General features: G+C 42.3%; 1 protein-coding gene across 3 annotated transcripts in view; it reads right to left on the bottom strand.

Annotated features, from left to right (window-relative positions):
• The window catches only part of LOC126281465 (transcription factor SOX-5-like), an 821,264-nt gene that overhangs the window by 257,197 nt on the left and 549,302 nt on the right, over positions 1-14,765 (bottom strand). The window contains exon 1 of one of the 3 annotated variants that reach the window (XM_049980459.1): positions 5,618-5,856. The exons of the other annotated variants lie outside the window; for them this stretch is intronic. Within the exon in view, the coding sequence (XP_049836416.1) occupies positions 5,618-5,664 (47 nt within the window). The 5' untranslated portion in view covers positions 5,665-5,856. Of the gene's footprint in view, positions 1-5,617; positions 5,857-14,765 lie in introns of those variants that run through there. 3 annotated transcript variants of the gene reach the window in all.

The following is a 14,765-nucleotide window of genomic DNA, read 5'->3' as shown; positions in this document are numbered from 1 at the left end:
GGAGATGGCTTTCAGGGAAAGGTCGGGCAGTATCAGACACTGGCAGTATCTGGCAACTGTTTCTAAACTCTAGCGCTCGTGACAGCACCTATCGCAGCATGAATTATGGAGAAACAAGACCACTCAAGCCATTTTGAAACAAAACAACAATGAATTTATGTTATGTTTTATTTGCAAGTAAGTAATATTATATTTGATTATATCTTTATAGATACAACTTTCATTGCCGGCCGCGATGGCCGAGCGGTTGTAGGCGCTTCAGTCCGGAACCGCGCGACTGCTATGGTCGCAGGTTCGATTCTTGCCTCGGGCATGGATGTGTGTGATGTCCTTAGGTTAGTTAGATTTAAGTAGTTCTATGTTCTAGGGGACTGATGGCCTCAGATGTTATGTCCCATAGTGCTCAGAGCCATTTGAACAACTTACATTATTCTCTTTGTTGCAGGTTGCAACAGTGTCTAGCTCAAGTAATAACGTTGGGAATGTTAAACTAATCGCAACGGTACGTTCGGGTTGTATCGGAAAAAGCAGTTTCGGGTTATATCGGACAAAAAAGATAGCATAAAAGCTTAAATTTTTATGGCCTGTTCTTTAACAGACAAAGATGGAGAAATCAGAATGAAAAATGTGGTAAAAATAACGCGAAGAAAGCCGCAGAGTAAGTCAGACATCTCGGAACGGCAATCAGGGCGAGCGAGTGACAAATACTCAGTTGCAAGAAGTATCTAAGTGATAGACTTTACGGGTAAATAAATAGGTGGCCATGAAATCTGTTTTAAGAAATAATAATTTTATTTTTCGATAACACTAAGTAATGAACAGGAAACAATACTCTTCGTTCGTGTTAACTATTTAGATCGCCAGCTTACATTTGTGTAAAGCTAAGTTTTTAAATCTACTGTAAAAATGCTGCTGAACATAAAGCACCGATTCAATAAGATAGAAATGACAGTGGATAAAGGCTTTTGCAATGATCTTATGAAAAGACGTAAAGAATAAAGGCTGAGGACAGCTGTATTCACGAATCTACAGCGTGCAACAGTTCTAGAAAGGAACAAGTTGACAGATTCTTTAACAAACTTGGGGAGCTGATATACAATCAGTTACGATCCAATCAAAACTTTTTCTGTAAAAAAAATGACATTTTTGCCAATAAAAATTTGATGTCCATGTAATTCTCCTAAAACGGTGAAAATGCTAAATGTGGAAGAAGTATTAAAAAATCAATGAACGTATATTCTTACGACATCGAGTTTTATCATAGTAGCAAGTGCATCTCACAATATTGTTTACTGTAAAGAATGACCCAATGTAACTTTCAAAAAACCTCACGCGACCAATAGTTCCTTACAGAGGACTACCAACATTCTTTCTTCCCCCGTACTATTCGCAAACGGAATAGGAGAAGGGCAAAATGATACTTGAAAACGCAGAGATGTAGATTTGCTTACTATAGAAGAACGACGAGAGATAACGTCGTGGGACAAATCGCAAATTTCTGTGGAGCTTGTAATGGAATGAGGACATAATATGTCGAGCGATTCGATCTAATGACGACCTGGATTTCTTTTGCGAGAAACGGTACAGCTACCACATTACACTCTCTCGTTCCCTAACAACTAAATCATTACGCGCTTTTGCAAACTTCACGAATCAGGTTTAACGTGCCACAGGCCTTGCTTTTTTCCGGTGGTCACTGAATCGGTGAAAACTGTCTGCTACTCACTCTAATCAATCGGGCCGAGGTTTTTATCTATTCAGTTCATAGAATATCTCTTGCGTTTTTCTCTAAAAAAACTCACTACTTTTGTTTGTATTTACTTAAACGAAAACATTTTTCAGGATTTCGCCATGGTCAAACTACAATTTCCTCATGTTTAAGTATTTAGGGGAACAGCGATTCAAATAAGCGCCAGACCAACCACTTTTATATTTCCAGTGATTTCCATAAAATCACAAATTATTTTACTATACTGCAATATCATTTGTTCAATGTTTCCATTAATACATACGGCCAGACAAATTTTACCATGTTCTTGTAGCCAAGAAGATGGCAAAAATGTGTCGAATTCGATCTAGCTGTGATATAATAAAATTATCCGGCCATGAGCAATCGCTATGCCTCCTCCATTATTGCTTTTCTAAATAAAAGGAATACCGACTGTTGAGGTTACAATCATCAACTTCACTTACCCTTTTTATAAAACACTGTGTTGCACATATTACTGTTGCATTCCTTATTATGGGTGACGTTTTATTACATTTAGTCATCTACAACTTATAATGTGTGATACTCTCGCACAGGACCTGCTTTCTGCAAAACGAAGACTTAGCCTAAATCTGAAAATAGTATAATTTGAGCCATTTAAATTAATGTCTGTGATTTAATTGCTGCTTGTATGAAACTGGTTTTGTAATTATGTTTACTTCGGTTCGAAATTCATTTATGATCGTGTTTTTCCAGTTTTTACGAAAACATGCCTTGTTACGACTGAAAGTGTAAGTCTTGAGTTGGAATTTTTAGTATTCACGAGTGTGAGAAAAATTTTCTATTACTTCAACGTACTTTTGTTTAGCTTTGCTTTTTGCAAAACACGGCCTGCTGCAATATTTACGAGTACTACCTACCCATCTGTTCCGCCATCTTGTTTTCTCTGTTCTTGGCGGGTATTTCGAGAGGTGTTTTGCATTCAGTGTTTAAGTCATGGCGCTAAAACTACCACAAACAACATCGAACATAAGTTGCAAAACTAATAAACAATGTTTCGTCACTCTCAGATATATTAAACATTCCAATTCAGGTAATATGTTTTAAAAATTACAATACATCGCCGTAAATCTGGAAAAACGTTATAATAATCAATGCCTAAGAGAAATATAATTATCGAACAGATTAGCAAAAGTATTAAGTAGATTACTATAATAGAAACAGTGAAAATATAAGTATCCCCGCTATTGGACGAACTTTTCGTTGCGGAGAAAGTATGTCAAAGTAAAGGTTACAAACTATATTTTCACCTGTTATAAATAAAGCATAGAACAACACGAACCACTGAACGTGACGCTAAGGCATGTGATTCGTAAGAAATGTTGGCGAAATTGGTTATCATACTTGAAATGAACGTATTTGTTTATCAAAAAATATTTATCTTTTACAGAAGAATGAAGAGACAGCGACTGAGAGTGGTTTAACAGCACCGAAATGTGCGTGGGAAACAGTGAATAAGAAGAAATGTATTATGCTCGTGGCGGAGTCCTAAAATAATTTTTTTCATATTTCATCATTCCCCTGACAAGAATTGTTTTTTTTTTCTTGTACGCCTGCTACAAGTTTTAGCATATTTTTCCCGGCTTTATTCTCATTCAGGCTTCTATCGTCTGCCGAGCGCTCTCTGCTTATGCCAGGCGATCGTCCAGTTTCATCTGTAGTGCACGTCCAATTAAGCCGCGTTGCTTCACCTGTGACTGCCGCACTTCCGTGCAGATACGTTATCTGTGGCGCATGCGTACTGAGTTTCCCACTTCTTCTTCCTGTGCCTTGCGTCTCGAGGAATAAATAGATATGCATGTACACCCACGAGGCAGTCATCGACTAGCGTTGGCAATAACTGGGAAGCAGTCGGGCAGTTTATCGTAAGCAGCATCAAAGATGATCCGAATGCGTAGAGGATAGGTGACAGGACATTCTCTTCACTGCGAAACCTTCAAACATCAGGTTCATCGCAGGTTGTCTGAAAATACTTCAGGAGTGAACAAGCTCAGTATGTTAAGTATGGTTCCTTCCCAGCGCTATCTAACTGATATGTTCCACGCTGATAATGCACACCAATTACCAAAGCTTTAGCACAATGGCTCGTCATTGGCGTAAATCTGCACCGTCTTTGCTTTCGGTCAAGACAGGTTATTCTACATGACAACACTTAATTTCACATTGTCCGTGCACACGTCATGAGTCGCACGTTAACGAAAGAGCTCAAAAACTGTAACATTCTTATTTGTAGAATTGCATTTGTGACATACCGCCGGTTCAATGTAATGAAACAAATGCGTTTGGCCTAACGGTAGCAGATGTAGAATTTCGTTAAAAATGGCAATTCTTAAGGAAAGATGCGTGTGGCATTAATTTTTTTTTTTTTTTTTTTCGTTTCCTCGGCTCTAAATTATCCAGTTACAGAACGTCAAATAATTGGAACGGTGTACAAAACAGCAACCGAGTAGAGAACGAAACTGTGGTGAAACACAACTGCCTGGTTTATTGGTTGACAGGTATAATAAAATAATTACATAATTAGAGAAGATCATGTCAATACATGTTTGGTTTTAATAGAACACACGTGTGACATTTGAATTCGATGTGAGTTCTGTAATCGATAACAGACCACGGCAATAATGTTAGCTTCATGCTAATATCTACAGTGCAAATTTCTCACGCCTCATGAATAAACAGTAGTAAAATTGTTTCTTGTCTTCTAGTTTTACCCATAATAAGTGCCGTGCGCTCTTTTCCCGGACGTACATCTTAATTCTGCGCAGAAAACAAGACTGTTTACGCGCAAAGATTTCTCTTATCGCAGCGATTGCGCTACTTAGCTTAAAGCAGCGAAGTCCTTCGTCAAACTGCGATATGTAACTGAGGCCAGCATCAACACACGGTATTTGTACAATAGTACTCCCAACTCCAAATTGCTACTAATTCTTCAAAGTAGTCTTATGAATGGTTTGATTGGTGCGTAGCCGAACAACGGTGATGTGAAAGCTTATTAACCCTCTGTCACGAAGGCTCTCCACGTAGCGTGGATATTCTACAGCCACGTGGCGTACAGCGCTGGGGCCTGTCGGTTTCCAGACTGTGCCATGATCAGCTTTTTGGAAGACACCAGTATTTATTTGCTAGCACAGTGTTGGATTAAAATAAATAGAGTAGCGTTCCAGCAACGAATTGCGATTTTAGGCAAGAAGTAGATTAAACAAATTAACATTTAGTGACCTCAACGTTTAATGGACGTTAAATGTAAGGTTTGCTTTATTTTTCGGTAACTAGAAATGGAAGTTTAATCAGACTGAAGACGTCTTTTTGACGAAGACAGCTGTTTCTTGTCCCATACAGTGTAAACTAGCAAAGTTATTAAGACCCTCGACTCTCACTTCGGAAGCCAAATCTCCGTCCGGTCACCACGATTTACGTTGCCACATCTATTCGCTTAAGACTAATGCCGCTATGGCGCTTTTGTGGAGGGCTCTGTAACTTTCCTTCTCCATCCCTTTCTCTACGTTAGCTTCTGTTCCGTTGGGATGTTAAATCTCAACCTTCCTTCTATTCTTTTCATGCTGTTAGTCGCAAAGCACACCCAGAAATCTATCTGGCCTTCCATCTTTTTTTTATCTATACTTTCCTTTATTAGTTTGTAAATTTGTGGAAGTGAATACCTTCAAATTTCGAATGCCGAAAACGGAATTGTTTGCGTCAAAAAACATTAAAAAAGGTTACCACTCTGCATAATTGAGAAGCGGGTGTAGTTCAATAATAGGCGATAAGACGCTGTCTCATTTGGGTCCGGCGATACCAAGGAAAATCACACCAAAATAAAAAAGAATGTAGAAATATAACTGTACGCACCTTTTCGAAACATGTTCGGCTATTATCGGCAGTCGCTCGTTGCACATTTTTAAGCTGTAAACGAGAAACACATGGTAGGCACTGTGGTTGGGTGGACGTGTCGCCGCTGTCGCTGCTGCCGCTGGTCGCTGACTGTGCCCGGACTTTGTGTTACTCCATCGCAGACGGAAAATACTAAATGAGCAGTCCCAGCGCCGCGCAGCTGATAAACCAGTGTTGCGGTTGTGCTCTTCCGATACGGAGACCATAAACAAGGCAGAGAGTGCGGGGAAGAGGGAGGCGGAGGTGTTGGACGGGAGGGGGAGGGGGGAGGGAGGTGTTGGCACAACAAAGGCTCTGTTGGCGCCACGAGGTCAGTGAGTGCGCCGGCTCGTGCAGGCGTGTACCTGACGGTTGCCTTCCCCGCAGGGGCTGCGTCGTCCGATAGCTCTACGTGGCGTGCTTTCGCTGTAGCGCAGCAGCACAAAACAAACTTTTGCTCTACGGCTTGCATTTGGTGTTGTGAACTGGCATCTTCTGTAAAAGTGTGAAATTCTGCACAGTGAAATAAGTAGAATTAGCTGACCTCAGTTATTTGAGGGGTAAAATGTTGTGGCCCGAATAGTAATGACTATAGTCGCCACACAGAGGCGTAAAATCCTAACTTGACAACAATGCTTTGAATCCCTTCGTTCAACTTTTTTATAGGAATGATGTCATGTAATACGTTAAAGGGCTGTACAGTTTATTCTTTATTGTGCGACCGATTTCGGTCAAAGAACGACCGACCATTATTCAGCTCACTTCATGGCTACGGGAAAATTTCAGGCGAAAAGGCTGTTTGAAAGTTGCAGTAAAGCATTAAGCAATATTTACAGATTTTTGTTAACTGCAAGAGTTATATATATACATAAAAATACAATATCAGAACTGCAAAATTTATAAATAATGGCTAGTCGTGCAGAGATAGGTGCATGGTCTGTTAACCACATGTGACTATCCAAGGAATGGACAACTGTTAGCATAGAAACATCACTGACGTTTAGATACTGTAGATTTACGTCTAATCAATTGGCCCTCATGACTAGTATTACCTTTCTAACAATATATCAGAAAATTTCCAATTTATTTATTTGTTTCTCATTTCGAGATTTTTTATTCAAAATGGAATTTGGTTCTTTAAGCAAAACTAAAAAACAAAAAATATGCTGAATATTTTCGTGATATTTTCTTACAAAGGTAATACTGCTCGTTAGGACAACTGATTACAGCTAAACCTACAACATTTACAGATTAGCGATAAATAATAAATGTCGTATGAATAGGGTCTCCTGTCGGGCCTCCCGGTTGCAAGTCTTTCGACTTGACGCCACTTCGGCGACTTGCACGTCGATGGAGATGAAATGATGATAATGATTAGGACAACACAACATCCAGTCCCTCAGCGGAGAAATTCTCCTACCCAGCCGGAAATCAAACCCGGGCCCTCAGGATTGACATTCTGTCGCGCTGACCACTCAGCTACCGGGAGCGGACAGATAAGCGATGTGTTACGCTAACGGTTGCTCATGTCTCTTTGCCGTTTAATTTTGTGTATACCTTGAATAGTTGCCTGTATATTACTCTCAAAGCATCTCGCTCTGCATTACTCAACAGTACTTTTAAATACTATATTGACATTTTACTTTTTATGTATGTATGCAACTCTTGCTGTTAACAAATATCTGTAGGTATTGCTTGTGTATTTACTTCAATTCTCAAACATCCTCTTCACGTCGAATTTACCCGTATCCACGACGTGCGTACGCCAGGTGCTGGATAATGGTCTTTGACTGACACCGGTCGCACTATAAAGAATAAATAGAAAAAGGGGCTTAAGGTGTCACTAAGTGCCTTTAGGAAAGACTGTTTCCATCTGGTGCGCTTGTTATGAAGGACACCTGAAAGGTAGGTATTTAACAACAGAGGTTTTTAGAAACCCTACTGGTGGACGTAAGGGAACAGCTGTCAACAGTAACAGTTTTCCGTCAACGTCACAAGGGCCTCTCGGGCTGTCCGGCATTCGCCAGACCTTCCGCTCCTCCCTGCCTGCAGGCCACAATCGCTGCGGCAGTAGTCACCTGAGGCGCTCCGTACGGGGCGCGGGCGGCACTCTGCATCTCATTTCCTCAAGGAGCCGCCTGGAGATGGACCCCATTTCCTCGCAGTAATGCAGTACCGCGTCTTAGCTTTCTGCCGAAAGTCGCCAATTACCGCGCTAATGAACGGGAAAATTAAGGTTAAACCATTCGCCCCCCGCAAGTCCCCTGTAGCGGGAGGAAAGGGGGGGGGGGGAGGGAGGGGAGAGGAGCTGCGAGGGGCATGGATGCGGGAGAAGTTGCCCTCTGGCGCCCCCTTTTCCTCAGGCCGCTCGTCTTTCGTCGTGGACGGAAGGCGCTGCAACAGCACATTTCCATAAATGCTGTACTGTTGTTCGAAATGAACTGCAAAGAACTGCCCTTCTGAAAGGGATGAAAAATGTATCTCGAAGGCAAAATCAGGAAAGTGAAACTGTTCGATATTTTATTAAATGCGTGACACACAACTGTGTATATGTTCTTTGTTACCTCAAACGGTTCCGGTCAATTACTATCATCACAGTATTTCTATGCAGCAGAAACGTGTAAACTAGCGGAAAAACGTAGGGTTGGTCTAACCTTACATTTACAAAAATTCAACACTGCTCGACATCAAGTTGCTTCTTTTCAGACGTACGCTCTTTTGCACAAAATAGCGAATCCGTGTGATTGTGCAGAAAACGTCGACTTTCCACAGGAAAGAGCTTCCTAGGTACTGCAATTTACTTTTGAATTTTATTAAAACACATTTCGGGAACGGGAAGAGGCAGAGGTGCTATAGCGCATCCCTGCAGTATGGTTGCTGGCGGTCAATGTCGGGCATTCGAGAACTGAAGTATTCGTGTTATAGAGAACTGACGTCGAGTATTCCAATGCTACATCCGGAAAAAAGAGTCCTCTCGTTTCACGTTTATGACCGTCTTGTGCTAGCATCAGTCGAAATTATGCAGAAATCAGGAGGAGGGCAGTTGTTACGCAAACAATAACGTTCCTCTGAAAGATGCATATGAAAATAAAAACAATATTAAATCAGCATCTATATTACTAAACCGTTATTACGGAATCCAATACCGGCTGCATCTTACCTATGTAACGGCTTCCAGGGGACAACAAAAATTTGGTATTCAGTATTTTGCATAATTATTGACCGAATATAAAAATTTAAATTGCTCTCATAACCTTCTCATTAAGAGATGTAATCTAATGCTAAATTTTTAACTCACTAAGACAATTATTAAGATAGATACTGAGTGCTTTTTATTGAGGCACTTAACTTAAGGCGTACAAATTACCCAGAATATATTCATGGGATATTTGAGAGTGATAGCAATTTATAACTTTGAAGAAAGTTTATGTATAATATCAAACCTTTATGAAACTTTTCGTAACTGATGGCGCCCCCCCCCCCCTCCACCCCGTATACAAAATGGTCAAAGAAAAGTAGTTTATCGCTTATTATATTTTCGCTGTTCATGTAGTTAAACGTCTGCATCAACCATGACGTTTTAATTTATCACTTCTTTACTACCGACTCTATTTAAAAAACATATAGGAATGAATATAGCTGAAAAATTACTGTACGGCACATAGTTCAGGACATATTATAAAAATGGTTGTATGTATGTATGTTCCTCATCGCCTCCTAAACCACCAGACCGATTTCAATCAAACCTGGCACACACATCATTAACAGTCTGGGAAGAATCAGGAGCGGAGGGGGGAGGGGGGCGTTGGCGGCGCCGCGAGGGGGGGGGGGGGGGGGGACTGAAGTGTGACCCACGCACGAAGATCCACACTTTCTTGACCCAGTATTTTAGAAAAAGAGTTCTTAATGACCTACAACATTTTTAACATGTATTTTCAAACCGCGGCAAAACCTTTTCTTGCTGACACCCCCACAAAACAATTAAAGAAAAAGAGTTTATTGCTTACATTTTCGCTGACCATGGAGTAAAACTACAGCATCAGGCATGACGTTTTAACTTATTTCTTCTTTAATACTAACTGCACTGGAGACACGTTTTTCATTCAGTATTCAATTTTGCAGTTCGTTTTCACGTTTAGGGGGTCTACCACAAAATGTGCCTGCAAAATTATACCATTTAACGACACGTACACTATGTGATCAAAAGTATTGAGACACCTTAAAATGATTTACAAGTTCGTGGTGCCCTAAATCGGTAATGGAATTCAATATGGTGGTGGCCCACCCTTAGCCTTGATGACAGCTTCCACTCTCGCAGGCATACGTTCAATCAGGTGCTGGAAGGTTTCTTGGGGAATGGCAGCCCATTCTTCATGGAGTGCTGCACTGAGGAGAGGTATCGATGTCGGTCGGTGACGCCTGACACGTTCCAAAACATCTCAAAGGTGTTCTATAGGATTCAGGTCAGGACTCTGTGCAGGTCAGTCCATTACAGGGATGTTATTGTCGTGTAACCACTCCGTCACAGACCATGCATTATGAACAGGTGCTGGAACGTGTTGAAAGATGCAATCGCCATCCCAGAATTGCTCTTCAACAATGGGAAGCAAGAAGGTGCTTAAAACATCAGTGTGGGCCTGTGCTGTGATAGCGCCACGCAACACAACAAGCAATGCAAACCCCCTCTATGAAAAACACACCATAACACCACCGCCTCCGAATTTTACTGTAGGCACTAAACACGCTGGCAGACGACGTCCACCGGGCATTTGCCATACCCACACCCTGCCACCGCATCGCCACATTGTGTACCGTGATCCGTCACTCCACACAACGTTTTTCCAATGTTCAATCGTCCAATGTTTACGCTCCTTACACCAAGCGAGGCGTTTTGGCATTTACCGGTGTGATGTTTGGCTTATGAGCAGCCACTCGACCATCAAATCCAAGTTTTCTCACCTCCCGTCTAACTGTCATAATACTTGCCGTGGATCCTGATGCAGTTTGGAATTCTTGTGTGATGGTCTGGATAGACTTCTGCCTATTACACATCACGATCGTCTTCAACTGTTGGCGATCTCTGTCAGTCAACAGACGATGTCGCCTGTACGCTTTTGTACTGTACGTGTCCCTTCACGTTTCCACTTCACTATCACATTGGAAACAGTGGACTTACGGATGTTTAGGAGTGACACCCAATAACCTGACCACGTTCGAAGTCCGTGGAGTTCCGCAGAGCGCCCCATTCTGCTCTCTCGCGATGTCTAATGCCTACTGAGGTCGCTGATATGGAGTACCTCGCAGTTTTTGGGGATGTCCGGATACTTTTGATCACGTGATGTAGTTCAGGAAATATGACGTTATAAACACTGAGATGGGTAAATAACTGTATCATTCATTATACATGATGTTTATGTATGACATTGAAATGTATTACTTCTTTGTTATTAATTCTATTCACAGCGTACTTCGGTGACAAGAGTCCACATATTCCGATGAATGTACCTACAAAATCATGTCATTGTACGACACATAGGTCAGGAGGTATGAAGTCATAAACATTTAGCTGCATGGAAATAAAATGCAGGGCGAAATTTCCTATACAAGCGTACAAATATGTGTGAAATATGTTGAATATAAATGTCTATGTGACATGTGCGTATGCGGGAAAAGCCACGGGTAAAATGCTCCTTCTAAACTCCTGGATCTATTTCAGCCAAACTTGGTGTCCGCAGTACTTACCCTCTGGAAAGAAATACTTAGGGAATAAGAAACAGTTACCTCATATGGGGATGGGGGTGATAACATGTGAGGAGATGAACACAGATATGGGGAGGAGGACATGGACAGAGAGAGGGAAAGAGAGAAAACACAGAAAGGAGGGGCTGGAGAGAGGAGAGAGAGGAGAATATGGGAGGAGGAAGAAATGGCCAGAAAGAGGGACGAAGAAGTGATGAACAGAGAGAGGAGAAGGAGCAGATAGAGAGGCTGAGGAAGAGACGAAGGAGGGAAAAGGATATGGACAAAGAGGGGAGACACAAATGGATAGGGAAAGGAAGAAGGGGGAGATGGCCAGACACAAGGAGAGGAAGGGACAGACCCACAGAGAGAGGATGAGGAGTCGGACATAAAGATGGAGAGGAGGAAACGGAAAGGGGAAGAAAAAGGGAGAGATATACAGAGGTGAGAGAAGGGGACGGACAAAGAAGGGAAAGAAGAGGAGACGGGCAGAGAAAGTGGAGAGAACGAGATGGACGGAGGAGGGAAGGAAGAGGAGGAGATGGTCAGAGAGAGGAAGAGGAAGGAATGGACAGAGAGAGAAGGAGAAGGAGATGGATTGGGAGGGGCATGAGGACATGGACAGAGAGTGGGGGGAAGACTGGAATACACATATATCCGGTTGCTTAAAATGGGGCGCAAATGACACAGACTATATTCATTCAGTTTCTAGAATTCCGTACCTCAATCGGTAGAAACGGAACTCTTAGAGGATCACTTTATTGTCTGTCTCTCTGTCTGTCCGACCGACTGTTAAAAACCCTGTTTCTTGGAAACGGGCCGACGTATAAAGTTGAAATTCGTGTTACATACTAAGGTCTACAGTCCATTGGTGGCGTAAAAAAACTGAAGTTTCTAAGTCAATGCAATCAAAAGGTACGACCGTTTATGTGACAAATTTTGATACTCAAAGACTCATTCATTAAAACATGTACGGCACTTCCGGTTGACATTGAATCATGAAATTTGGAAAGAAGCAAGTTTGAAAGTAGAAGTAAAGGAAGAAAGCAGAAAATTGTTAATTTGTAATTATACCACACTGAAAATGATTCTTTTGTCATTTGTCGTTCGTCGTCAGGATTAAAATTAAAACATTCTCGAAAGTCTTGGAATCCCTGATACCGATGTCTTGTCAGTATCAATATCGACAACAAGTAAAAATCGTGGAGATTCTCGATTCCCTAAACTGATGAAGTTTCTATATTTGTAATTAAGTTTTTACGGAACTCTCAGTGCGCGAGTCCTACTCGCAGCTGACCAATATTTTATAAAGACAGCACTTAGAGACTTCATACAGACTTTAAGCAACATTTCCAACCTTTGTTAAAAATTTCTCGCGTGCTAGAAGTGAAACATTTAACATATTAACTTATTTTTAAAGTAATCACGCGACTGAAGCTGTTTCCTACATAGGAGGTCGATTCTTTAAAGACTCGGGCCTTTACTGGCAGTTTATTGTTTCATTAACCTAACTCCACGAATTCTGATTAGAAATGTTATTTTAGTTATAAAAATATGTATCTTTTCCTTAAAATCATATGAGAAAGCCTAACAAAGAACGTATCCTTATTCATAATTTTTTTTAAAAAAAAGTTTGTTCTACAAGTAAAAGGTTTCGTGAAAATAATTTATGAATCGGATGTAGTTTTGTTTAACTTAGACGCAACTATTCTCGATGGAGGCGCAGCAGATTGAATTGAAATCACGCATTATGGACGCAGACACGCTAGATTTACGCTGGAGAACCGAAAACCTTACGAGTACTGCCGTGAGCATGACTGAAGTGCGCGATGTCGATGCCAGTTCTGATGTACTCGTAGCAGTTGATTGGATAGGAAATCGATTCGTATTCGTTCTCGAAGTTGAAAGGAAGATGACGGTTTAAGTTAACGTCGGAGCACAAGCTGACATTGGAGGGAAAGGAAGTCCGCCGAGTCTTTTTCAAAGGAACCATCCTGGCATGTGCCTCAATCGATGTATGCAAACCACAGAAAATCAAAATCCGGATAGTCGGACGGGGATTAGAACAGCTCTACTCCCGAGTCCTCTGCCTCCCTACTACGCCACCCCGCTGGGAACTTCGCACCGGAGGCTGATGAACCCTCTGCTCCTGACGCACCTGCCCGGCCGCGTTTCTCGTGAAGCGCCGTTTGAGACCGAGCAACCGCCCGCCGTCCAGAGGACTCGCAGCTGACCCCTTCCGCGGCCGCGGCTGCTATTCTGGACCGCTTTACTGTGCTTCCCAGGAGGCGTGCCGCTAAAAACTATTCCGGCGGCCGGCCTTTTGTCTGCTTTAATTGCGCGCCGTATGACGGCGGCAACGACAATGGGTAGGCGGAAGACGCAAGGCGCCCGGAAATAGGAGAGGGACGCGTGCTTGTGGTAGCGCTGGCCGCAGGTGCTGGGTTCGCCTCAGCCCAGCCTCTGTAACGCGGCAGCCGTGTGTCCTCACAGCAGCAAGCGGCAGTGTGAGGACAAAATACAATCTACGGCAACCTAATGGGAGAAGGAAGTCGCTAAACGATACAGAAAAGAAAAAAAAATCCTAAAAGACATATTTTAGGGATAGATTCGAGGCATAAAATCAGGGAGTAGAACAAGAATATCACGACATTGTGATGGTCCGACTACATCGCCGTACGTGAGCCTTTTACATTTCCTCTTGCAAAGTAATACTGCTACGACGATACTGGAAAAAGCGATGGAAATATAGCGACAACTGTTCTAGTAAATTACGGATTGTCACACCGTAGTTTTAGTGTTTTCTTTTTAACGTCTTGTCGACATCGAGGTCATTAGAGACGGAGCAGAAGCTCCCATTAGGGAAGGAAAAAAATGGTTCAAATGGCTCTGAGCACTATGGGACTTAACGTCTGAGGTCATCAGTCCCCTAGAACTTAGAACTACTTAAACCTAACTAACCTAAGGACACCACACACGTCCATGCCCGAGGCAGGATTCGAACCTGCGACCGTAGCGGTCGCGCGGCTCCAGACTGTAGCGCCTAGAACAGCTCGGCCACTCCGGCCGGCCGATTAGGGAAGGATGTGGGAGGAAATCGCCCGTGCCTTTTCAAAGGAACCATCCTGGTATTTGTCTGAGGCGATCTAGGAAAATCCGTGCCATAAAAGGATTCACTGCATAAGTTAGTACCTGGTCGAAAGCAGCGTGAGTGGTGGTGGTAGCCAAAGAACGTCCGGAGACCACGGCAGTATTGAAGCAGATCTGAGTCCCACAGTTTTCCTGGAACTTCACTATTGCAACGCCGCCAAGCTGCTGGCATGTATAAACACAATGCGAAGCGACTGTGTATATGGTGTGGAGAAGTACATTCAGAATGCAAAAGAAG

This window comes from Schistocerca gregaria, chromosome 7, assembly GCF_023897955.1.
Source record: "Schistocerca gregaria isolate iqSchGreg1 chromosome 7, iqSchGreg1.2, whole genome shotgun sequence".
NCBI lineage: Eukaryota > Metazoa > Arthropoda > Insecta > Orthoptera > Acrididae > Schistocerca > Schistocerca gregaria.
Note: the sequence above shows the minus strand (reverse complement) of the source record. Positions and strands in the feature narration are given on the sequence as shown.